Source organism: Scomber japonicus, chromosome 3 (genome assembly GCF_027409825.1).
Source record: "Scomber japonicus isolate fScoJap1 chromosome 3, fScoJap1.pri, whole genome shotgun sequence".
NCBI classification, from domain to species: Eukaryota; Metazoa; Chordata; class Actinopteri; order Scombriformes; family Scombridae; genus Scomber; species Scomber japonicus.
In genome coordinates, this window is record NC_070580.1 from 19,504,383 (window position 1) to 19,531,105 (window position 26,723).

At 40.3% G+C, this 26,723-nt stretch overlaps 4 protein-coding genes across 4 annotated transcripts; 3 read left to right on the top strand and 1 right to left on the bottom strand.

The window, feature by feature from the left end:
- The first annotated feature begins 2,136 nt into the window (after positions 1–2,136).
- Positions 2,137–8,840, top strand: LOC128355267 (von Willebrand factor A domain-containing protein 1-like). Its single transcript, XM_053315514.1, has 6 exons — positions 2,137–2,218; positions 6,454–6,993; positions 7,115–7,390; positions 7,895–8,170; positions 8,408–8,692; positions 8,821–8,840. The coding sequence occupies exons 1-6, from the start codon at positions 2,137–2,139 to the stop codon at positions 8,838–8,840; spliced, it is 1,479 nt and encodes a 492-aa protein (XP_053171489.1).
- Positions 8,841–12,014: 3,174 nt separating this feature from the next.
- On the top strand, positions 12,015–14,202 carry LOC128355268 (olfactory receptor class A-like protein 4). Its single transcript, XM_053315515.1, has 4 exons — positions 12,015–12,278; positions 12,492–12,755; positions 13,505–13,750; positions 13,990–14,202. The coding sequence occupies exons 1-4, from the start codon at positions 12,015–12,017 to the stop codon at positions 14,200–14,202; spliced, it is 987 nt and encodes a 328-aa protein (XP_053171490.1).
- Positions 14,203–14,939: 737 nt separating this feature from the next.
- LOC128355269 (olfactory receptor class A-like protein 4) lies at positions 14,940–16,532 on the bottom strand. Its single transcript, XM_053315517.1, has 2 exons — positions 16,041–16,532; positions 14,940–15,950 (listed from the first exon to the last, which is right to left on the bottom strand). Exons 1-2 carry the CDS (start codon positions 16,125–16,127, stop codon positions 14,940–14,942), a joined length of 1,098 nt encoding a protein of 365 aa, XP_053171492.1. The 5' UTR covers positions 16,128–16,532.
- Positions 16,533–21,780: 5,248 nt separating this feature from the next.
- Positions 21,781–26,723, top strand: ssu72 (SSU72 homolog, RNA polymerase II CTD phosphatase). The gene is made up of 5 exons (XM_053316670.1): positions 21,781–22,040; positions 22,996–23,139; positions 25,045–25,184; positions 25,367–25,485; positions 25,801–26,723. Exons 1-5 carry the CDS (start codon positions 21,961–21,963, stop codon positions 25,900–25,902), a joined length of 585 nt encoding a protein of 194 aa, XP_053172645.1. The 5' UTR covers positions 21,781–21,960; the 3' UTR covers positions 25,903–26,723.

The following is a 26,723-nucleotide window of genomic DNA, read 5'->3' on the forward strand; positions in this document are numbered from 1 at the left end:
CATAAAGAGGGGTGTGTGGACTTGGGTCCTATTGTAGTTGACTGCAGTAAATGCATGTGAATAGCCTACACTTGATCCAAGTAATCTTTGTGATAAGAGGCAGCTGTGGCATTTACTGTAATCCTGTCTAATGGAGCGGCTGAATGGTTTTCTTTGCTGCTGCTTGATCCAAATGGTGTCTTGTTCTTTTCTGTCTCGCTTCAGGGGTTCCCAAAGTCAGGTCCAACTTCTGGACAGCTTGAGGGGCTGTCAGGGAGTCCCAGTGGTTGAAAGTAATAAGTACATTTACAGTAAATGTACATTGATTTGACAGCTTTAGTTACTTTTCAGATGAAGATTTGACACAATGGATAATATAAAAAGCATTGTTAAAAATGAAACTTTTTGGATTTTGACGTCTTACAAAAAGGAGTGTGTAGTCGGTGTCATTTCAGATGCCTATGAGTTGTTAAAAGCTCCACCAAATAGTGATACCCTCCCACACACACACACACACACACACACACACACACACACACACACACACAAACACATGGATTCATTTCAATAATTGTTCAAATTATATTTCACCAAAAATCAAAGATTAGTGAAAAAGTCCAAAAGCTAATCTCATGATCCCTCAGATGTACCCCTACTGAACTAAACTAGTAGTTGAAACCAGCTTCACCTCCAGCAGCTACAACAGTGCTGCTCTAACACTGATGCTTCAGTATTAATAAGTTAATGATGTCATATATAATAATATATCAGTCAGAGGGATGAAATTAGTACTTTCACTTAATACTTTATCTACATATTGCTATACTTTTATTAAGTGGGTTTTTCAGTGCAGGACTTCTACTTGTAATGGAGTATTTTTACATTTCTGTGTTCATGCTCTTACTTAAAGGTGCAGTGTGTAACATTTAATGGCATATAGCAGAGACGTTGCAGATTGAATACACCTCTCTAAAGCCAGTATTTGGTTTTCTGGGCTACTGCAGATACATGGTGGTGCAACGTAGTGGGCTCCACATTGTGTGCACACTGAATATGCTGGGTGGTGTTTCTCCCCCTGACCCCGCTTGCGAGTTCCCTCTCAGACTTAAAGACTTTACATTGTGACAACATCTCAGATTTTTAAATTGTTTTTCTTGGCTCGAGGAATGTCTTATAGATAAAAAACCTTCATGGATCAAAAGTTCATAATAGAAAGAGTCATACTTGACCTTGTTTGCAGTTCGAGGTGTCCTGTCAGCAGTTTTACAGATGTCTCTTTTACAGTGGTGGTGGGCTATGCAGAAAATGTTTTTAAAGCTGCAGGGGTATTTTTCACTGCAATAGCATGATTGACCACTAGCTGCAAGGCTGAGTGACACAGCTTCTAGCACTTACAATACATCCATGGTACCTGCTTCCTATAAAGATATACACTAATTAAAACATACGTAGCCTGTGAATATTATATTCCATTTCTGTCAAGTCTGTTTTATTTAATGCTACTGAATTCTACACACTGGTCCTTTAAGCAAAGGATCTGAATACTTCACCACTGGAGAGCTCAGAACACTTTCAGATAATGTACAGGGATACCAGATGAGATTATTTCTATGGCAGCTACAGCAGACATTCATTCACAAATGGTTAATGCTGAGATTTTCTTGGTTCCTCTGGGACACTCTCATCAAATGGGAGTCCATGTGCTATAATACCTGAGCGGTTAGATGAATGAGTGTGGTGACCCCTGGACTGGATTAGTACTAGAGGATGCAGGAACCATTAAGAAAGTATTTGTCCCATCAAAGACCAAAGTCCAATAAAAAGTGGGAGTGATGTTATTTTCTAGCTGAAGCAGCTGGGGGGGGAGGAGGAAGAAGAGGAGGAGTAATATGCACCAGAAAGTGAACTCATGAAACAATTTGGTAATAGTAATCCTATATTGCAGGAAAGAAGTTCACCGCGGAACAAGCGCTTTGCTGGAGGACGAGTAGGTGACGCAGGTGTTTGTTGAGGAGAAAAGTTACCAAACTCAGACAGAGCTGCTCCTGTGTGACAGCGGGCTGTACGATGGGAGCCAGTGAAGACACGGTGTCGTTTATTCCACCTGCCTGCGCTCTTTCTAGTCAAATTCACGTGTTTTGATGCAGCCCGGAGAGGATGAAGTGCTTTTTAGTCGGTTTCGTTTTTGTCTGGGCGATGTTGCAGCAGAGCAACATGAACTTGACTCTACCTGCCACAGGTGAGCTGATACCTCTGATACATTTATTACACAACAGGAGAGTGAAGTATGTAGCCGAATGCAACATGCAGATTATATATTTCATGCACAAATACGAGCTTTGCATGTTCCAATCTTATTCATCTCCACTGGTAGATTAGTCAACTGTCTTTCTTTTGTAAGTGGAGCTAATATACAAATACACTCTAAAACTAGGGGAAGTGAAAAAGTACAGTACGTGAAATGTTGCAGTAGGCCAGGGTTATTACCACAGGCAGACTGGTTTAGACAAGGTGTTGCTCTAGTGATCTAATGTGTGCTGGTGTGTGTGTGTGTGTGTGTTGCATTGACATTTAATAACATGACTTTTATCATGTGTGCCATTATATGGTTACAGTCAGATGTACTCTAATCATTAAACAAAATAAGGAACAAGGCACAATCAAAGGTCACTGTCAACAAACAGATGGTTGTATTTAGCAGGTAACATTTTTTAAAGTATATGATAAGGTATTATAGATACAACTATTCAGCTGTTGTTGCAATATTAAAAGTCTGCTTACACATAATAATAATAATAAAACATGCTAGAGAACACTCACATGAGGCATTTTTCTGCATAATGACTACATTAATGTTGATACTTTACATGTATTTTTTACATAGCTGCTACTATGAGATTTGAATGCAAGACTTAAACTTATACTGGGGGAGACTTTTTCTATGAGTGCATTGCTGTTTTATTGAAGGAAAGGATATAAATATATTTCGTCCACCACTTCAGGTAATCCATGTTTTTCAAGGGTGGAAAGAAGCCAGTTGGCTGAACTGGGCTAAAGTTGTTTTTGTGACTTCTTGTGGAACACAATTTCAGGCTGTATTAGATACAACAAGCTAAGGAAAGAGTAATCTCTTCCAAATTATGACACCTGTGGAGATCCTGCAGCCAAACTGGACCTCAGCCCGTTAATAGAAACATATGCAAGGAAAACAATGTGTCCCACAACTCTGGTCTGACCTAAAACAAACTTTGTAAAAGGGAACTCTGGCAATTTATCGTTGCACTTATATAAAGTTGGGATAATCACAATAAATAGATTTTTAAAGAAGAAAGTTTGACTTTTATTTCCTAATGTGGGATAACCTACATTTCCCATAATCCCTGTCTGGTGAACATCCTCATTTTACAAACTACTAGTCTTTAGATTGTAATGCAGGCTTCCCATTGTAAACTTGTAGCCCAAACTGAGATAAACAAAGATATCTGATGACAAACAATGTCTCTGATGGCAATACTGTGACATCATCATCAGTTATTTTCCAGAGACACGAAAGATAATATGCAACTTATGCTTTCTTACGGGCTCAGTCCTTGTGACAAGTAAACTGACCTTTATCTATGAAATTGCTGAAGAGCCCCTTTAAACACTGAACAATTTGTTGGGTTTAGACAATGAGCAGTGGATACATTTCCTCTGCCCTCTTTGCTTTTGATGCTACTGGTGGGAGGCTGTTTAGTGTGACCTATTTTGATCGATTTGTGCACAAAACAAGTTTCTACACAGGTTTGTAGGTATAGTTTTATAACAGAAGGATACAGTAGGTAGTATTGCGCAGAGGTTCAATTAATAACCATTTAAGAGTGAGGGCATACGTTTCCACAGTGATTTGTTAGCAGATCAGAGAGGTCAGAGGACAGAAAAGGGGCTGAGATCAGAGATAAAAAGTGATGCAAAGCCATGCAGTGCAGTTTATTAACTAAAGTTTGATCCTCCACATTATGTGCATGTTTATTTCAAGCATTACTGTATTTTTAGGGACAATAGTTTTCCAGCATAGTTCCTCATGCTGGCTTTAACATAGAGAAAGTTCTGGTGGTTACAGGTGGTCACAGCTAATGAAAAGTAAATATTTGGACTAATTAACTGAGTTAAGGATCCCAAAAAAAGCCTGTATGCAATGTGTGGAATTTTTAATTAAATTGCGATTTTAATTTTCTACAGGAAATCTGTTTCAAATTCAACAGAGCAACATACAGTAAATGTGTAAAGTGTTTAGACGTAGCATGCATTGATCTAACAAAGACTGGACAGTCGACCGTCTGTCTGAGCTTGGCATATGACGATGGTCCACAGTAAAATTCACAGGGAAACACATTTTCTTCTGTGCAGCTCTGTAGTATGGCATATGGCCTTGGCACAGCTTGAAACTAATTAAATGACAGTCGACATGCTCAAATCTCCGTCATCTCTCTCTGTCTGTCTCTCACACACATGCACTTTTCCTCAGAGGAATGCAAAGACAAAGTAGTACATCTCCATCAACAACTGTAATCCAGCTATCGCCCCTCATCTTTCTGTCTCCGTTGTGTCTTCTCTGTCTCGTTTTACCGCTTCAGCTTCTTCCTTCTGCCACCATGTATTGATATTTCCACAGAGTCCCCCCCCCTCCCCTCCCCCCATGTCACCTCTCTCCTCTTGTCTCTCTAATCTCCTTAAGTTATCGGTGTTCTAAAGATGTTGGCTGATGCGTCTTCGCCTGATTGCGCTGTTCTCCCTCATTTCCTGCCTTCCTGTTTATTTTCCTGCTGTTTTATTTTTCAAGCTACCTATAAAAGTGTAATGATTATGGACCATTGCCGCAATAAAATAATGGGTGCGTTCTGTGGGGGAGCTGCAAATGGAAAAGACAGAGAAGTGTGAACGACATGGAAGAAGGGATGCAAAAAGCAGATGTTTGTTGTGTGAAGAACAATTAAGGATATGTGCGATGCTATTGATCTGATCCTCAATCAAAATTATTACAGCAGTCATTTAAAATAGCTACTTTTGAGACTTGAGTAATATTTCATGAACTACAGATAGCTACAATATGTACCAAAAGTCAGAGACATGCACGGAGCAGGATTATTGGGAAATACTTGCTGGTTTCCAGGAGAAACAGGCGAGTGAGTCATTGACATGTATTAAGTACATATCTGATTGTGCAGGATAGTGCTTGTAGGTGGAATTGATTCTTTTCATTGAACATTATTCCAGTAAGATGACTTTTTGCCAACGAGGTGGGGCACAATTGCTTCTGAGAAATGATGAAAGATGAGAAGGAGAAACCAGTATGTGTTCATCCAAGGGCAGGGATCCAGGGAGGTGGTGTGCATCTCTTATTTTCTCTGTACTGTCCTTTAAAAAAAAAAAAAAACAGTTTATCTACAACGTAAATCTCACTCCAGTTTTGTTTGATAAATCAACTCCTGTGACCAATTCTCCCGGAGCCTCACTACCATAAATCCTCTGCAGCAGCTCCATTTAAAGTATTCTCAATGCTATCATTTTTTTCTGGACATGTTTTGACACAGTGTGAGCAACACTGCAGATTGCTCTCTGGATTTCAGCGCTATGTATAAACCAAGACACCTCATATACCTGTTATTACCTCCTTTTTATATTAATGTTTCCTCAAGGACAGTAACAGCCCCTTTGACATTAATAGGATCCTTCTTGCCTCAGATTAGTGTCCTTTTTTTCTGTGACTGAATTATTAAGTAGTCGTGATGGGGTGAGTCATTACCTCCAGCATTTTCTGGTATCTTTTGAGTGTGTAAGCACCTAATAGGTCACCTAATTCTATGAAAATGTTATGTGAGCTTTTAATTAAAAACTTGCGGCCTTATCCAGTATCATGAAGGGGGAGAAGCTTCATGATAAGATTTTAAGAATTATTTATAAATGTTGCAATTCATCTCAGCTCTACACATGGTTACAGTATCTTTCGGCTAATTGTTTTGGTTCTAGTAAGGTTACGGTTTTACTTCAGTCATCAGCATCCAAGCAAAAAAGCTTTAGAAACCTACTGTATACTACCTGTCAGGTACCAAACAAAAGACAAGCAAAGTTAGCAACCAGCTGGTGAACATAGTGGATCATTTAGCAGCTAAAGAGCCAGATATTTCCCTCAGTAGGTGGTGGAGACCAAAATGAGAAAGAAAATGGCATTTACATTCTTTAGGAGGACAGAAACAAACATCCCAATAAATGATAATCTTACCCCACATCTGCTGATTGTGTTAATAGGAAACTGTTTGCTAACAAGGTGATAATGTGTCAATATGGCAGTTAATGTAGGCTTAAAGGGTGGATTGTGGCATACATTTGCAAGATGATAACTAGTAAACCTGTCAGTCAAAATATGAGGGACACAAGGTTCATACTGCACCCACATATTCAAATGACCTTCCTGTTTTTCCTCCTCTTGTGCAGCATTAAACTGCTGTGAAGGCAATATTCTCATTTTGCTGGACTCCTCGGGAAGTGTGGCAAACTATGAGTTCTCACGCCTGGTGCACTTTTCTGCCGAGCTGCTTCACCCCTTCTCGCTGGGCCGTGGGCACGTGAGAGTCAGCCTGCTGCATGTAGGAACCACCCCACACCTTGAATTCGGCCTGGACGCCCACAACAAACAGGAAAGTCTGCAGAAAGCTCTGCGGAGGGTCAAACAGTTGCAGGGAGACACCAACACTGAGGCAGCACTCAGAGTGGCTCAGCATCTCCTGACAGAGACAGGGACTGAGGTGCCAAGGATCCTACTGTGGCTGACTGATGGCGTGCAGCCTGGAGAGGTGGATGAGTTGATGTCAGAGCTGAAGGCGCAGGGAGTTTCTGTGTTGGCTGTGTCTACAGTGTATGGCAACTACCAGGTGTTACAGCGCGCAGTGACACCTCCTCTAGAGTCCCACCTCTACTCTGTGGACATAGATAACATCGACATCATCACCGAGGACATAAGGGAGGCCATCATCAGTATGTGTGTTTGAAATATGAGCTTCATCACATTAGAAGCTAGTCACTTTTTAATTACTCAATTTTTTGTATTTGATTTCACTTTCCTTTGCTCTCTTATCCCCTCTTGTCCTATTTACAGAAATTATTTGTGCAAAACAGCTGCGTGTGGTTCAGGTGACATCCCACAGTGCTGTGCTGCAGTGGTGTCCTGTTATAAGCGCAGGCAGCGGTTTCTATAAACTCTTGTATAGCGCTGGTAATAGGAACACTGTGATCAGACGCAATCTCCCGGGTGGCTCCAGCTTTGCAGAGCTGACCCACCTGAGGCCTAATACCAACTACACAGCCTTACTCACCCCAGAGTCCAACCAGAGGCTGTTTGATACTCTAGGAGTGAACTTCACCACTCTTCCTGGTGAGAAGATTTAATTTAAAGGTGGATTTTCACTTAACATTTCTGTGTAGTTACATGTTCATGTTATGCACTTAAGTGAAAAGAAAGGAAGGACTAGAAAAAAATCTCACCTCAAGGTCCATTCAGTAGCTGTTCTGATTCAGATCTTTCAATAATTGCTCAAAATCTTCCTCCACAGATGGAGCTAGCCTGAGAGTTAGTAAGTTATATATGCTTCAATTTCTTTTTTTCATAGAAATATATAATAAAACTGGAGAATCAGACATTTAACATGCTGAGTGAGGTTTGTTTCTAGACAAATGAAAATGTCATTAGGGAGCCACTTAATGCTTTTTTTTTTTTTTTTACATTATCAGCATGAGGTCACTTTTCTGCAAATTTGCAGTTTTGTATTAACACATGCAACCCTTTATTAGTACAGCTGCAGCAATCTAAGGCACACTGCAGTGTTTCTGATTCCACCTAGTACATAAATTCATCAACATCTTGCCTGCCTCCCCTCAGATGTTTTAAGCCCGTCAGTGGTCTCAGTGTCAGACTCCGGCCCTCATCAGATCCATGTGAGCTGGGGTCCCCTGCAGCCAGCTCAGGTCCAGAGATACACGGTGGAGTATGGAGCGATTCCAAGTGGCCTGGTCCAGACCGTGAAGTTAGACAGTCAAAAGAACTCCACTTTACTAACTGATCTGGATCCAGGCACTCAGTACCTGATCACAGTCAGTGCTCTGCATGTGGATGGGAAGGAAAGAGCCATGTCTGTGAAAGCATGCACTCAGAAAGGTACGCTTTCAATTTGACGTTTTTATGTCTTTGTGCATCAGTTGTAATTCAGTTGTTGGTTAAAAGTGTCCCATTTGTTCTGTTTATTTCTCATTATTGAAAGTTGACATTTAGGAGCTGCCAGTTCAGATGTCTTTTGTAAATCAACCTTTTTTTCCATTGTATCAGCTTCACATGACCAGGCCTTTTACATCTTTCTGTTGTTTCCTTTTATGTGTTTTCTACGATAACCTGCAGCAGCTCTGCCTGCCCTGGCTGACCTTCAGCTGACCCCACTGGAGCACCAGGAGGCACAGGTTGCATGGCATGCCCATGAGGAGGGCCTGAGAGGCTACTGGCTTAGTTGGGAGAGAGAAAACTCCTTCGGCTCCTCAAAGTCCTCAATTTCCTCCGCCTACCTGCCCCGTACCTCTCGTTCAATGCGGCTCACGCACCTCTCCCAAAGCAGTCGAGTGTGTGTGTCTCCTGTGTACAACTCGGGCAGAGGAGATGGGATATGTTGCACTGCAGAGAAGCAAAGAGGTTGGCCAAGCTGAGTATTATTATCTCCTTCTTTTTCTAAATTCCTGAAATGATCTTCATACATAGCAGGCTTAGTTCATTAGAGGAAGTGTAATTTCCCTTTTTTCTCTTTCTTCTCTCTCTGATAGATTCCAGTCAGAGGGGTTAACCACCAGAGTCTGCAGCAATCAGGCAGCTGGAGCAGCAAAATGGGTGAAATCAAGCATTTGGAGTGCTGGATGCATAAGATAACGTCCAGGAGTGAATATAGTTTCTAAAGTTAAAATTTCATCTCAAAATGGATTTTAGTGACACAACTGGCTTTATCACCTAACCCCAGCCCTCGGTCCTCACAGTGGCTGAGCAAATAACTGGCATCATTTATTTTAGTTGGGGTTTTCCTTTATGAGAAAACTGTCCTACAGCTCCACAATTTAATTCAAACATATCAGAGTTATTCAGGAACATACACAGAGAATACAAGAGGAAGGAGACGCAGTAGAAATGTTCAAAGAATGTCTTAAAATGTCTTTCAGAAAGAAAGGGAGTATTCAGGTAGAAAGAACTATTGTTATTGGCTACGGTGGCCGGGAGGTGCAAACCAAGATTACAAGAGGCGAAACACTTTTACAAGTCCCAAAACAAATTTACAAATATCAACCATCACCCAGAAAGGGAATGTACCAGCTCCGGGGTTGAACCGGAAGTCATAACGGGAAGCAGCCAATACGAGCTGTTGTTGTCGTCGGTAGAGTTCATGGTGAGCCAAGATGGACAGCGATCGAGTGATGTTTTGCCATTTGTAAAAGTGTTTTGTGTCTTGTTAATTTGTTTCCTGAAATATACATTTGTTTCAGGACTTGTAAATGTGTTATGGTAATGTAATTTTGTTTTATGATATGTAAAAATGTTTTCCAAAATGTAAATTTGCTTTGTAAAAGTGTTTCACATGTTGTAATCTTGGTTTGCACCTCCCAGCCACCGTAATTGCCCATTATTTATTATGATGATTGACAGCCTGTGTTGTTAGTTTGCTCTTAAATTGGATTGTTGCATAATTATAGGATTATTTACTTGACATTATATGGAAAAGGTTTTTTCTTCCATGAAAGTTTATTCAATATCAGTGTGAAATTTTGTCCTGCCCATCAGCTTCCCCGAGGCCATCTGTCACTGCTAAAACCTATTAAAGACAAAGCTTTTCTTTGTTGAGAAGTGACTAGTTTGAAAGGCATTTTAGTTACAATGCCTGAAATAAAGTCTAAAGATCATCATATGCTTGAGAAAATATACGTGTATGCAAATATCATGGTGTTAATTGAAGATCTGAAGTTTGACAGTTAAAAGCACAAGTGCCTTTATAAATCACAGCATTAGAAACAGAACTACAGCAGCATGATAATCAGACAGTTGTTTGTTTTCACTTCATTACTAATATTTTATTCATTATTAATAACTGAAAATCAAAAAATCAAAGATACACAATGTCTTCTTCCCCTTGTTAGTTTTCATGTCTATGTTTAATCGGTTGGCAGCATAAATAGCTGAAGAATCTCTCAATTGTAATCAGAGGACTGTGTGTAATGTTTTTCCTTGATAAGCAAAGTGCTTTCTCTCACTGATATGATGATTGCTTATTCTTTAAAACTTACGAGAACAGTTTTAACAAAGTTTAAAACTGTCACAGTGTATTAACATACACTTTGTGTATATATTATTGTCAATATACAACAAAGTTGTGTTACACATAGTGTTATCAGCCAAAAATAATCCATTATAAGGCTGCAGCCTACAAGCAAAGCAGCAAAAAACTATTTTTTTCTTCTTTAACAACCAAATATCAGCTTGTTATGTCTCATCTATGGCCTCTGAAGTGGCTGCTGACTGAATGAATTGTTAATTGAATCAGAACAGTTTTAAACATTTAGATTTTGAAACTGATTACAATTGAGAAAGTGTTTTTTTGTTTGTTTGTTTTGTTCACTATCTTGGTTTCACTCAGTGACAGACATTTATCCACTGTATCATATGCTGGGTGATGTCACAGACAGGAGTGTTTCTGCATCGCTGTTAGTGATTAAAAAGCAGAGAGGACATGCTGCCTACAAAGCATAAAGATGATTATTGTACGTTCTGTTCTTGACTCGCTAGATTGCAATACATTTCTTACTAGATCAGCTTCCTTTGTACTGTACATTATTTCTTCTCATAAGCATTCAAAGCTGATAATGAATATATACTGTGAATATTTTTGTTTCATTATGTTATATTGTATTTATATGCCATGGCCATGTTTGTCTGGTAAAATATTTCTCTGGACAAATTAAATGACACAAACAATTTTTAATGTGTTTGCACAGTGTCCATATGCATTTAATTAAAAAAAGTGTTACTTTAATTTAAATATTACTGTAAGAATGTTTTGTTCTTTCTGGTATTCTGGTATTTGGTTGTTTGCGGAGCCATCTAGTGACCGTTGGCTGTAATCAGAAATTGAAAACTGAGTAAATGGTAAATTTAATGTCATCTTGTCAATGTGACAAGAATTGTTTATTTAGGATAATTAGAGGTAATTTTACTTATAGTAAAGTACTTGAACACACTCAGAAACACTTGAAACATTCTTGTAATCAAAAAGAAGACATGGATGTTAACTGGTTTAACCAGTCTTAATCATTGTAATGGATGGGATTTACGTACACTTAATGTCCCATTCAGTAAGGACTTAAGTCTGTAACAGTGGTGAATAAAAGTGTCTGTTAAAGGTACTCATGTCTTGCACATCAAACACATTGCATGTTTAATATACTGTACTTAGTAGTCAGGTTTCACTGTTTATTGGCTCTGGCCTGGTGAGTTATACCAAACTTTTTGTGCATTTGCTTAAAGCCTGCCCACAAGCAAGTACATACATGTACATGAACAAACAGTCTTCCACCTAATGATACCATAATGAATCTGCAAAGGAAGCACATTTCATTTAGGGGAGCTGATTAATCTCTTGTGTTTCATTAACATCCTGCTTGAGCTCCCTAAAGAATAAAACTCAAGCTTTCTGTAGGTCTAGCAGGGATTATCTTACTTGAAAGTAGCACAAAGACATGACAAGATAGACTTCCTCCATTGGCCCAAAGAAGGAGTGTCTTATGTTGACTGACTGCACCTGTAATCACCAGTGGAGTGATTACTGTGATGCCCACCATGTTGGCAAGAGGTTGGAGGATGACAACTGAAATATTTTCACTTGACAGACATCAAAATTGAAGATTAAGCATACTTTACATCAGCTGTCAAAACTGCTTCATAGATAAGGTTGTTGAAACTGGCTGTGATTAACGGCCCCATGGAGGAGAATGGAGATGCAGAGCTTGTGGGGATGGGACTTCGTGTCTCGGTGTCCCCTGCACAAATTACCTTTTACATCCTCCTAGTGGTGATGGGCATCCTGGGTAATGCCACTGTGGTTGGGGTGATTGGTAAAAGTGTAATGATGGACCGTTTAGGGGGACGTAACTCGGACATCATTATCATTAATATGGCACTGTCTAACCTGCTGGTGTCTGTGTTGAGAAACACACTGCTTATCATCTCAGACGTGGGACTCGAGGTATGTGGTCAACAAGTTGAAAGTGGATTTTGTGTTGTAAACCTAAATAAGAGCTTCCAGTAAGGATTGATATGTAGATGGAGTTTGCCAATCAGTCACACTTGAATTAGTTTAGAAGAAGGAAGTTTATTGATGGATGTGAGTACAGGATTATGTGAGGATTATGTGACACCAAATTTGTGAATACACACCTGTTACTCTTTTTTTACACAGTTGTACTCATCCAAAGAGTGGTGTCAATTCCTGATGGGTGTCTGGGTGTGGCTGCGATCAGTCAATGTCTGGTCAACACTATTTCTCAGTGCCTTCCACCTGCAGACCCTGAGGCGGGTGGCTCCGAGTATTGGGAATCTTCATGGGACTCGGGGTGCTCCCAAGATCATACTGCTGAGTCTGGGCCTCATCTGGGTTCTCAACTTAATTTACTCCATTCCTGCTCATATCTTTTCCACTAATGGGAATATGAACACCACAGAGGTCAGAAAAGAGAAAGCCTGATGCAACAGATGGCTGCGTAGCTTTACTTCAAGGACTGTATCAGTGGTTTTAACACATTTTCTACTAGTCATTTTACTTTGCATCAGAACTAGTCACTTTGTACCATGCCACTGTGTGTTTTAAATCAGCACACAGTCTTTTGATTTCATGGATTCATTGGTCTCCATTACTTTGGAATTCTTTAAAAACGTGCTTGCAGTGAACAACAAATCATATTATTGTTATGAGGTTAATAAGTGCAGACTTGGCAGGGCAGAATTCAGCCTGCAGTTACATTACTACATAATAATTATAATAAAAAATTAAAAGAATCATGCTGAATTCCTGTTTTTGGATATGAATATCTCTGGATTCTGCTAATCGATTAGTACAAAACAAAAAAACAATGCGTGTCTGGATTGTTAGGAAAAACACATCAGTCTACATTTTTGTTGACCATTGGTCACAGGATGAAACACAGGATGAAACACAGTTGATGCTGCAAACTAAGCCTGCAAATTAAGTGCTCAATTTTAACTAATTGGAGCTTTAAAAGAAGTATGATTTACTGATTGCTTCATGCAGATTTAAGCTTTTATCAGCATCAGTCCCTTCCTAAGTCAGTGGTGTTGTTAGTATATTTATATGTGGCAGATGCATACTTATTGATAAGATCTACACTGCTAGCTCAGGATATGTGTGACCCTCTTTCCTCCATGTTTCGCCTCCTCTTTCTTCCTCTTTTGCAGACCCTGATGCTGGTGAGCAGCACAACACGCCCCCTGCTGGGTTGTGTGTGGAACTTTCCAACCAGCTATAGCGGCCTGGCCTATGCCACCACATCTATGGTGATCCATGAAACAATTCCTATAATCCTGATGGCCTTTACCAACCTAGGCTCCCTTTACACACTGTACACACATGGCAGGACGCGCAGCTCAGCACATGATGCGCCTGTCATAAAGAGAGTACCAGCTGAGAGACGAGCAGCCAAGGTGAGCAGGAAGAGGGTGAGCTTATCAAGAGCTCACTGAAACCAGGTTCATCATGTAGATGAGATTAATAAAAATGCAATGTTTGTAACACCACAGAATGGACACATTTTAAATGTAAAAAAAAACATGCATCTGATCTGTTTTAGCAACATGTGTATTGGATATAAGGTGAAAATGTTTCATCATGTCTCATTATCTGAGTTTCATTCCCTAACTCTTTGCATTGTTTACTCCTCCAGGTGATTCTTGCTCTCATCATGCTCTTCATTGCATCCTGGGGAACCAGCATTATCTCTGTCAACTATTTCAATTACAACCGTGGCTCATCTGCTGACTTTCTTCTGGTCATTGCTCGATTTGCCAATATTATTTTTATTGCCATGTCACCAGTTGTTCTGGCAGTTGGCCATCGCCGGCTGCGATCCTTCCTCAAGTCTGTGCTCGTTCACTGACTGAGCAACAGTACACTCTGCTGAAGCACTGGAGGTGCAAATTACACAATACTGCTGAGCATAAACAATCCTACACCAAAAACAAAACATTTAAAGGAGATTTATGGTTATAAATAATGTCACTCTGCCAATCTCCATGTATGTGTGTGACCGCAGAGCTGCATGATTGAGTGGATGAAAAGGCATCTGAAAGCATCTTTATGTAGATGAGACTGATAGTTGTGTGACATTTTTATTTTACAGTACATATAAATGCTCAAAAAATTAACACAATAGTATGAATATTTCCATTAGAATTTATAAAAAATTGTCAAAAACATTTATTTCGATTACACTGATATGTTAATCACATTCAGTTGACGTTTTGGTAATTTTCCTTTTGGGTTTAATGTAGAATTGGTGTGATTTGAAAGCAGAATCAAATGGTTACTGTTACTGTATATGTAGACCACATGATCAATCTATCATCTATCAACGAGATCCACAGTTTTATTAAAGTTATTAGTTACCTTGATCGCCTCTTGTGTCACCCTGTTTGCAAGGCCATCCAACCAAGAAACAGTATACTAACCCAGAATTTGAAATGTTTGGATTTCTGTTGGTTTATTGATTAAGCACATAGCCAAGGAGGTTAATATAATATATATATATATATGTGTATGTATATATATATATATGTATATATCTATATATATAGATATATACATATTTCAGTGATTAAAGCAGTATCAGGGCTGTCATTTGTTTCCTCCACATTTATGATGACCTTGTTCTTTTTGGACAACAAATATTGTTTGTTTTCCTTTCTTTTCTCTAGCTTCTGAGGAGTCATTCCCAACTTCGGTGTCTGCATTGTGACATTTAACAATTTTACACCACCCAAGTATCATACCCATTATTTTCCTCCTCAGCTTGCCATGTCCCAGGGCCACCACCATGGGACTGAATCCTACAAACAGTGAGGCAGAGAAATGAGATACAGTCAGCAGCCCTTCAGCATGGTGTCCTCCATCATGGTTGTAGTACGTCACTGCAGCGACCTGTAGGGCCCAGCAGACCACGAAGAGTGACACCAGTGACATGATTACATGAGCTGCTTTACGTTCAGTGGACACATGTTTGTCCAGTTCCCCATGGCTTCCTCCAGAGTCTCCCCCTGAGGTGACGGCTCTGATGTGCTTTGCCAGAGCGTGCAGGGTGGCCAGGTTGGTGAAAATCATCAGCACCAGTGGCAACACCTCATTGAGTGCCAATGAGCTGGAGGCAAAAGCTGAGCCCTGTTCACTGGAGGGAAACTCCCAGATGCAGCCCAGCAGAGGCCTGGTGGTGCAGCTGATCACCATCAGCTCCACAGTGGCATTGCCGTGAACATGGGTGCTATATACCAGAGCGGGGATAGAGAAGGCAAGATTAGCCCCCCACACAAGGCCCAGAACAATCCAAACTCGCCGCCTCTCCCGCTGCTGTGCAAGAGGTCCAAAGATGACATGCTGCCGCCTCAGGGTAGTGCAGTGGAAGACGCTAAGAGCCAGAGTCACCCAACAGCCCACAGCTCGCCACCACACCCACAGCAGCATGAAGACTCGGCACCAGCCTGGAGACAGAGACACATCCAAGCCAAGGTCCGACACAAAGATGGGAACTGTGCGGAAAAGTGAGGTCAGCAGGTTTGCCAGTGACAAGTGCACCAAAATAGTGTCGGAGGGAGGGAGCCGTCGAGACGGACTCTGAATGGCTGTCTGAAACACCTAAGAGTAAAGGAGGGAGAGAGAGTGACACTAAGAACAATCTTAACAGAAACATTCAGCTCAAGTCATGAATGTTCTGTGTCATCTTACCACATGGATGACCAAGATGTTTCCTAGGATGCCAGAAAAGACCAGGAGCCCAAACAAAATAGCATCTACGGTGAGGACCTCTGACATGGCATCATCCTCTGCATGGCGACATAGTTTGCTCTTTCTTTGTGACACAGGCACAGGTGTGAGAGCCAGAGTGAAACATCAAAGCTTCATATACATCACTACTGCTGCTGATGTTCCTCCTGGTGTTTTATATATGCACACACACACACACAAATAAATAGATTCATTACACGCATTACTCTATGCTGATTCAGCTCAAGGTCAATTTAGTCGAATATGTTGATGAACTGAGGCAGCAAAGGTAAGCACTTTCCACGTTTTATTTCCACGCCACCAACCAACTGCAAATGCAATGCTGTCTCTTGACCTGGACAATCACATCAGCAGGTGTGGGTCGCTGTTATTTGTTGTGTTCATAGCAGCCTGTTCCCATTAAATTATTCATAGCTTACAGATTATCACTTGACTCTGGTGTGGAAATGCGTGTAGTGATGCACCAGTGATCTGCTTATTTGTTTTTCAGCAGTTCTAATGTCCCATTATTATAGTAGCTAAATAACAATGGTTGATATCAGACTATCAGACATATCAATAAATGCAGATCACACAGACTTTTACTAGTTATCCCATGTGACCTTTTCGGGGGCCGGTGGTGCTGAGCCAGTCTCACTGATGCAGCATTTTTCTCTTATTAGTCAGCCTCCATACTCTCTCCTTTGGTACTAATTGTTTGCTTGGTTGTAAAGTTTTTCCCTTGGGATGAGGAAATCATTACTTCGAATAATCTCTCATGTCATGATGAAGATACAAGCTTGGCGGATAATGACGCATCTAGATCACATGTCAGTGTTTGATTTTTTTCGATTGTGCTTTAGATAATTTATTATCAGGAGACTATTTTCTCCTGATAACAGCTGCTCCTTTTTCATTTTAATGTTAAATTAATATTAACAATCAATACATAAAGAATATATGAAGGTAACCTCATTCAACAATAATTAAATTGTAAGTAGCGGGGTCCTTTTGCCTTAAGGCCTCTCTGATGCACCAGATAATGCTGCATGTACAGCGATGCACTTTCATCTGCAACTGATTTGTAATAATGTTTAGTTTATGTTGTGTCAGAGAGGCCTTATACAGTGCTTCTGAAGCTGTATGGATTATGGTGTGGCTGTTTGTGTGATCACCATCAAAACAGTGGACACAATGACATGAGGATCTTAAATTACACTTCCATGTAGCCCACACAAAATACAGCCTTAAAGTGGAGCACAGCCTGACACAGTTTCAACAAAATGTGAACATTAGGAGCCTTGCAGAGGTACAGTTGCAGTAAGTAATTGGACTGCTTCCAGACTGTGGTGTTGCTTTAATTGGGTCCTGACTCAATGTAAACAACACATTTACTACCACATATTTTATTTTAGCCTCTTGGTGTAACACTGTGTTCTGGAGCACCAAAACAAATCTATAAGTGCCTTATTGAATAATCTATAGCCTATAATAAATTGCTACCAACAACATTAAACATTTTGGCACGTTTTGATACTCAGAAATGTTATATATCATTTATTGGTTGCACATCTTGATTTGTGATTTACGAATCAACACATTCTGATTTTTAGGCTACATGCTGAATCAAATGCGAAATTTGTTTAGGGTTAATAATTCAACATACTGCCGTTTTTGGGCTTTGATTAACAGCAGCTCTGGTTTGGTTTAAAGATGGGTGGGATGCAGGTTGCTTAAAACCCTCCATCAGTGCTGCTTGTTGTCTCAGTATTGACAGACACCTGCAGCACTGTGTGTGTGTGTGTGTGTGTGTGTGGGATGATGACTCACGAACCGTGAGTTGATGACAACTATGTTGTGCACGCACACGACGCGCGCTCCGTCCACGTGCACTCTCGCACAGCAGGCATCAAAGCCTTTACGTCAAGCCAGACAGGAAGAGGGAAAGAAAAATCTGATGGCACGATAGCCGGGTCCTCGCGTCCCACCGAAAGAAGTACAGTAGGTGATTTTCCAGAAATTAATGTGAACACTAGTTACTCGTATCGTCGTTTAGGTTGTGCTAACTTCATCCTGCAAGCCAATTCATCTCATGCAAGGTCATACTCGAAGCTGCATGATTAAATGTTATTTCTGTCGCAGATGCACACCCGCTCCTCTCGCCCATGGACGCGCTATCCTGTTTCAGACGGATTTCACTGAAGCAGAGCTGATCTTATGGCAGTCATCAGCCCGCCTTGTACCAAACTGAACCAGTGTGCGTGAAAACAAATCGACCAGAGGAAGGGACATGAAAAGCCAACAACGACCATCACTGCTCGCCTTATCTGCGCTCCTGCTCTGCACATTACACCAGGCAGCTGTGTCCAGCTGCAGCTCAGCATCATCAACATCATCAGCAGCAGCAGCAGCTTCAGTAACATCCCCATCAGAGGTGAGAGGCAGAGATAATTTGGGGACAGCCCATAAGTGGCTAAAAGAGACTAACACCAGTTTCAACTATGGCAATCACAGCCACGAAAGTAGGCCATCACCAAAGCTAAAAGAGGCATCAGGCCACGTGAATAGCTTCAACACCAGCAGAGGCAACATTACTACTGTGATATCTGAAAGGGCTGGCAGACCAAGCTGGGGCACAGAGAAAGGGGTGTCATCGCTGTGTGCTTACCGAATGATTGAGGGAGGCATCGGGGGGCAGCTCTGTTTCCGACAAACACTGTTTGGGTACAAGTGTCTCAAGGGAGACTGCAGGACTGTGGTGTCTTTGGGGAGCCTGGTGGCAAATATCCTTATCAATGGCAGTGTACTGTTACAGTGGACCCATGAGGAGGAGTTCAACATGACTGGCCGAGACATCAACGCAAAAGAGGCTGCAACTGTCCAGAAGAGCGTTGGGACAAATGTAACAAGAGAGGAAACTCTAAAATCTAACCCTGTTTTTGGTGTCCGACGGCACAGACGGGGAGGCTACGAGTTGAGCTGCTGGTGGAATGGAAGCTATACCCAGTTTGAGTGTGCAGGTGTCCATCTTGGATCCGGCTGCAGAGACTTTCTCCTGACCGAGCTGCATGAGAACATCCCCTACCGCATCTGCCTGCGCTCCCTGGCCCGCTCCCAAGCAGCTCAGAGGGCAGATCAGAAGAACTGTGTGGAGTTTACCCTGCCGCCGTCTGGGATGCAGGACATTGTGATTGCCATGACAACAGTGGGGGGAGCCATTTGCGTGATGCTGGTCATCATCTGCTTGCTGGTGGCGTATATCACTGAAAACATCATGAGCCCCACATCACAGCATTCATACTCCTACCGTACTCACTCGCGCCACTAAGTTTAACACTAAAAAGATGCACTGCTAAATGAATAAAAGGGCCTTCATTTAACATCCATTATGAACATATCTAATCTCATCATCATCATCATCATCACGCATTGTCAATAATTATTTTTTAAATAGCCACATAATATGGTATGTGAATATGAATTGAAGCACAATCTAATGTGGCTCTGAAAGAAATAACATGCCTTGTCAACCTCTGCGAAGATGCACTGAACCAAAAGTACTGATAACCTAAATTTAGTAAACAGTAGTTTACTGTGTTATGTTTTTGTTTAGGAGTCGTCTGTGATTGAGTCTGTCAATCTGTATGCTGGCAGCATTTATACAGCAATACAATTAATGAAATGCTTCGAGTACATCAGAAACAGATTTTATTTGCTAAATTTGCAGCCTGTGAAAGTGTCCATATTGATTCTGTCCTTTCTGGGGGCGCAGGAAAATTCAACTTTACACAAGTTACTTTTTTCCACTTGACTAGTTTTGCTTTTAGGTCTGCATACAGTAAGTATTTGTACCACATTTTGTGAAGGGCAATACAATCTGGTGTACAATCTCCAAATACTGTGCCAAACATCTTGAGTTATAATGCCTTTATGTCCTGCTGTCAGTGAATAAAGTATCATGAGGCCATTTGTAATACTTGGCAGCTTTCCTTATTTTTCTGTGTGTTTGTGTGAGAGTGTGTTTATGTGTCTGCTGTTACATCACAGGACTATTTACAAGAATCAAAAACAGACAAGAATTTAAAATTATTGTACAGACACAAACTGTCATGACGTGAGCTATGTGATGTCTGTTAATGACCAAAAAGAACATGGTGCTTAATGCTATGACTGAGCCTGTTTTGTTGAAAGTAAATCGAGGATTTTTGGGTGGTCTAACAGGAAAAAAGCAACAAAATCAAATTAGAAGTGGGGGATACCTGAATATTTGAAGTATTTCATCACATAAATGTAATAATCATATAAATATGCCATAAAGCCTGTTCACCAAAATGGCCAAACAGTCTTGGAGACATTAAAGGTGACATCAAAGTCCAAATTGACATGTAGTCTCAGGGTATCATCATATAGACGATGATCACATGGAACAGTAAGTCCAGTGGAAAGAATACACAGACTTGATTTGTTGATTAATCAATTAGTTTCCAAACTAATCGCCAACTATTTTGACAATCAATTAATTGTACGGAGTCGTTCTCTTAGTTAAAAAAATGTCCATACTCTCTGATTCTAGCTTCTCAAATGTGAATATTCTTTCTATAAAATAAACAAACAGTAATATTGCAACTGCATCATAAACACTGAATATTGATACTTATCAGTGGAAGTACTCAGATCCTTCACTTAAGTAAAAGTCCCAATAAAGCAATGCAACAATAGTCTATTACAAGTAGTAAAAATCCTGCATGAAAAATTCTACTTAAGTAAAAATACAAAACTATTAGCAGCAAAATGTCCTTTGAGTATTACAGTAATAGTAGTGGTTTGATCCCTCTGACTGATATATTATTATTATATGACATCATTAGATTATTAATAGTGAAGCATCAGTGTTAGAGCAGCATGTTACTGTTGTAAGTGCTGGACGTGGAGCTATTTTCAACTACTTTATATATAGTTAGTTAATTTAGTCCAGTGGTTCCCAACCTTGCATCTGGACACCCCAAAAGTTCAGAGAGGTTGTGAGATAATTAATGGGAGAGGGAAAAAAGAAAACACACATCTCTGATATATAAATCTGTTTTGAGATTTTACTGAAATGAAACCATGTGAGAAGTTTAGAGGTAAAAATAACTATTTGGTGGAGTTGTTGACAACTCATAGACATCTGAAATATTCCCCCAACTACACATTGCTTTTTGTGAGACGTCAAGTGCCCAAAAGATCAGACACCATTGGTTTAATCTTAAACAATGTGTTAAAAGCTTGTTAGATTATCCATTGTGTCAAATCTTTATCTGAAGAGTCACTAAAGCTGTCAAATAAATGTAGTGAAAGTACAGTATTTCCTTCCGAAATATAGCAGAGTGGCAGCATAAAGTAGCATCAAATGAAAATACTCAAGTAGGCGAAATACAAGTATCACAAAAGTGTGCTTAAATATAGTATTCCAGTTACTGTCCACCACTGCAGTGTCACTGGGTAGAAATTACAAGTCAGCTCCTGTTTTAGGAAACTGTGTGTTCACATGGCCACTTTTACTATAGATAAATATATATGTCTAACTTGGATAAAAGTCCTATTTTTCCACACCATGTTTGTTTGTCGACGTCACGCCATGACACATAGAATGCATAGAATGCCCCGCCCCCCCATGACATCACCACATAAAGCCGTATTCTGCTCGCGGCGCTCCGCCATTTTAACTTCCTGCTTGGTAAGAAGACGAGCTCACCGTGCAGTGTTTGTTCTTGAACCGCTTTCTGATTTAGTTTAACATAGGGGTTTGTCTTGTTATTATTCCTTTACAGGGATCAAACTAACCTCCTCTCTGTTAGTTTCCGACAGCTTTGTATCGTCTAGTTTCAGCCGGGGAGTCGCGATGCCGAGCCACCCGCTGCGTGTAGCGGTTGTGTGCTCGAGCAACCAGAATCGCAGTATGGAAGCGCACAATATCCTCAGGTAAAGACGAACCTCCGGGACGAGAAGAAACTGGAAAACGACTGCGAAGTGAACGAAATATGTGCGGTATCGAGCCGTTATCTAAATGATGATGATCCTGATGGCAGTCCGTCGGGCCTCAACGCAGTTTAACAATGGACCCGCACCCCTGAGTGTCACACCGGGGCTACAGCGCACTTTAAGCGCAGCTTTATGACTAGCTTTCAGCTTTACAGACGCCTTAAAGTTAAATGTCCACACAGCTTTTGTTTTCAAACAGGTTCAGGGCTTTCAAAATAATCGGCCCAAGTTGTTTAGTAGTTTTATTTCCCCCCTTTAACACACACATATGTTGACAAGAGCGCCCCCTGTAGATAAATATTCCGGAAGGGAGGAACTGCAGCTATGCAACTCTAGATGACTTATCAAATCTGTGCAGTCCTCACATTCACACACACGTAGTAGCTCTTGGACAGGTGTGAGTATGTCCACATAGCGGAGCTCACTGGCGACTTGTGCACCAGGATTGGGTTAAGAACAAGTGCCTCCGTCTAGAATAAAATGTTTATGGACTAAGATAGACTCTTTGGTTACAAACACAATGTCAATGTGTGAAGTAAAAAAAAAAATCCCTCTTATAGGATTTTTTTGCATTTTAACATACGTTTGTCTGAGTTGGTAATGATTAAGACAGATTCTTAATCAGTAATGCTGTGGCAAGCTACAAATAGTCTTACAGGTGTGTGCAGTTAAGTTTGATTTCAACCTGAGACATAAAAAAACACTTTTGTTACCTGATCATTTAGTTTAGATATTGAATCTGAGGAGACAAATGAAAAATGTGATTACATAGGTTTCCCACAGGTGTTGAAAGATTATTGTGTTCTGCTTGTATGTAATGATTTCTTGTATCTAATGATGATGCAGGAAATGTTGTGTTAAATGTATTTACTCTCTTGTCCTTTCCTCTTTGCAGCAAACGTGGATTTGATGTGCGTTCATTCGGGACAGGGTCTCATGTGAAGCTACCCGGTCCTGCCCCGGATAAGCCAAATGTGTATGACTTCAAAACGACATATGAACAGATGTACAACGACTTGGTCCGCAAGGACAAGGAACTGTATCCCCTTCTCACTAATTTTTACACACACACCTTAAACACACGAACTGGAGGCCAGATAAGTAAACACATGTACACGTGTCTTCATTAGAAATTAATCTTTGTGGGAGCTCAGGAAGGTATGATTTCCGCTGGAGCAGCACAGTGGACGGGACTACAGCGATGGGTAAATGGCATGAAGGGATTTAAAAATGTTCTTGTTAAACTTATACAAGTGTCAAGGAAAACACCTTGCAATACAACAATGGTGAGGCCTTACATCAGTTTGTTGAAGATCATAAGTTTCTGATACAGGTTTTGACTAGTCATTTCTAAAAACCATAGTTTATATCGAGTATAAGGGTATTTGTGTAACCACTATTCTTTTTTAATGTACTTTTTAAAATACTGTACTTCCCCCCCCCTTCCTAATGTGCACAATTTTGCATCTACAAAACATTTGGTCTTACGTGAGTGGCTTATGCTGCTTTGATTAGATCAATTTAAGCCCATTAATGAAGCAAAAAAAAATTACTAACTATAAAATTTCATTGAATTTGGTATTTTTGTAATTGCTCATGCATCCGTGGTAAACTTTTTTTTTTAAGGGGGAACATTAAAATAAAAACAGCAGAACTGCATTAGAAAAGAATGGTGGACAAGTTTACCTACTTTTAATATTAATAAAATATTTCACTACAAAAACAAACTACAGGTAGCTTCCAGTAGTAAACCATGTAATCCTGGTTCATGAAAGTTAAGCACATCTTTAATTTGGATTATGTGCTTTTAAAATTTAGTAGCCCAGACTATAAAAAAAAAAATCCAGATTTTTATCTTAATACACCTGTAACTTTGTGGAATTGGAGGAGCAAAAACTGAAAATTGTGAAAATAATTTCATCAAAAATATTAAGCTGTTTAGTTAGTATCCATCTGGGTGCTGGTGTTTATTGGTCCTCACTGAAATATCTCAAATGCAGGCTATATTAGGCTTTCTTTTTGTCCTCTGGCAGCTAATCTTCTGTCAGAACATGGGTAAGATTGACTAAAAACCAGACTAAATGTAGGGTTATTCCTGTTCATGTGTTAGAGAGAGTGCCTATTAGTTAAATGGGCTTAACCTATGAATACATTACTATTGTTTTTTGTTTGTTTTTCTCAATTTAAAAAAATGTTGTTGCTAATAATGCCACTGAATTGCAGGTGTAAGTTTTGTCATCACTGTAAGTAAAGAGGTGAAATCTGTGTTCTTGAATATGAAAGGTGCCTTGTTAGACACTGTAATCTAGCAGACTGTATGTCATAATGTAATATAAATGCAAGATGTACATAATGCCTCCCATATAACTTTAACAACTATATGCAGTATTCTTGCCACCTTGCATGGATTTCTCAAATATAGTGCACTATTGTGGACAATACACCATAGTGGTTGGTCTTTTTTTTATTTTATTTTTTTAATCTCAGTGTCTGTCAAGATGGTCACACAGTGATACTGAGTTGCATGGGCTACTTCAGCTATGTCTTGGAAATGTTAAGGAGTGTTAATAATTAATCATAGTTAAGACTTCTCAATTTTACTCATACTGCCCTGAAATGCTGTTCTGCTGCTGAGGTTTTCTCAACTACTGAGTGATAGGTGTAGGGTTCACAAACACCACTAGAGGGGGCTGCAGCTTGTCTACTGCAAACCCTGCTGACACCACTGAAGTGTGTATTCACCTGCTCCTGTGATATGACAGAAGTAGCCCAACAAATGCAAACTGAACATTCTTATCCTATATCTGAACACCTGTCTGTTATCAGTCTTACTGGGCTACTGCAGGCCCTTCCCAGTGCTCAGTTGATTTCTGTGATGTGTGTCATGTGACCTTGAGATGTTTCTCTTGCTCCTGCTGTGTTCCTTGACCACCTTGCTCTTCAGATACACACAGAACGGCATTCTGCACATGCTGGACCGCAACAAGCGCATCAAATTGAAGCCAGAGCGCTTTCAAAACTGCAAGGATAAGTTTGACCTGGTCATCACCTGCGAAGAGAGAGTCTATGACCAAGTGCTGGAGGGTGAGGCTCCTTTTTATGAAAAGAAAAAAAAAAGTTTGGGGGTGTAGCTACTAATTCAGAGAAAGGACACTGTCACAGCATTGACTCATAGCAGGTTTTCGAACACTCCCTTCGAATACACAATGAAGTTTTTACAACACTGACTACATTGTTCTCTCTTTCTCTCATCTGTTGCTCCCCAGATCTGAACTCAAGAGAGCAGGAGACTTTACAGCCCGTGCACGTCATCAATGTAGACATTCAGGATAACCATGAGGAAGCCACGCTGGGCGCCTTCCTTATCTGCGAGCTGTGTCAATGTGTGAGTGTCTTCAAACAGGAATCAATGCCACACAGCCAAACTGAGGGCAAGGTTTAAGGATTTGAGCGGTTCAGGAATTAAATTCTGTAGTAAATCTAAATCCTTATATAACATTGAAATTGTTGTACATGTATTTAACCTGCTAAATATTGTATTTCTGAGAGAGTTTGTGATAATCTAATGAAATGCTGTCAATGTGTATAAACTCTACATATTTATGAATGGTGTATATTATGAGGTTGTTGTTGCAGCTGTGTGTGTGCGTGCGTGTGTGTGTAGGCTGTGTGTAATGGGCTTTCTCCTCCGCCCCTACAGATCCAGCACACTGACGACATGGAGAATGAAATCGATGAGCTCCTGCAAGAGTTTGAGGACAAGAGCAACAGGCCTTTTCTTCACACTGTCTGTTTCTACTGATACACAACAGAAATTTGCAATAAACACAGACTCAGATCACAAGCAATCAAACAGTGGTATATAGACACACACACACTCTTCATCTACGACACAATTCATGCACATTGTGTGCCTACATACACACACAGCTATGGGTCAGGACCTAACAAATGGCTGCTGTTGGATTTATTGGTGATGATGGGTTTTTCCTCTCTGCAGAGGATGGACTCGCTGCTCTCGCTCTGCCTTTATTCTTCCAGATCAAGGTCAGGCCAAGGTCCTCCCTCCATCCCAGTCTAGTGAAATCACTCAACCATGTCTCCTCAGGGAGAGCCATAACACCCCCACCCCACCCCACCCCAGTCAAACAACTACAGTTGTCCCAAGTCCTTCTGATTTTGTTGAGTACAGCATTATGATGCTGATTTTTTGTTTTTAATTTTTTCTCCAGATGAAATATAATCGTAATTCATTGAAGCATATACTATGTCAGATTTTTATTCCTGACCTGAGATAGTGTATCGGGGTCAGACAGGGAGAAAAATTAGTTGGATTGAATGCGTGTTTCTTTTGTGCGACCATGTGTTGTAGATTAGTTAGGATTAAGTTAAAGTGGCTGGGCAAATAATGAATAACCAAACCTAGACCTCTCTGAGGCTGTCTTCTGATGTATCTCCAATATAATGTGTTGATTCATATTTAAACTTGGATATGCTATCTTTCAGGGCATAGTTTTTTTTTTTTCTTTTGTACATGTTAAAGAATTGAAGCATTGTCAGCTCAGAGTGCCTGATTTTTTCTGTATGTACATATGAATCCACTAAAAGAATCTCTAAGAAACA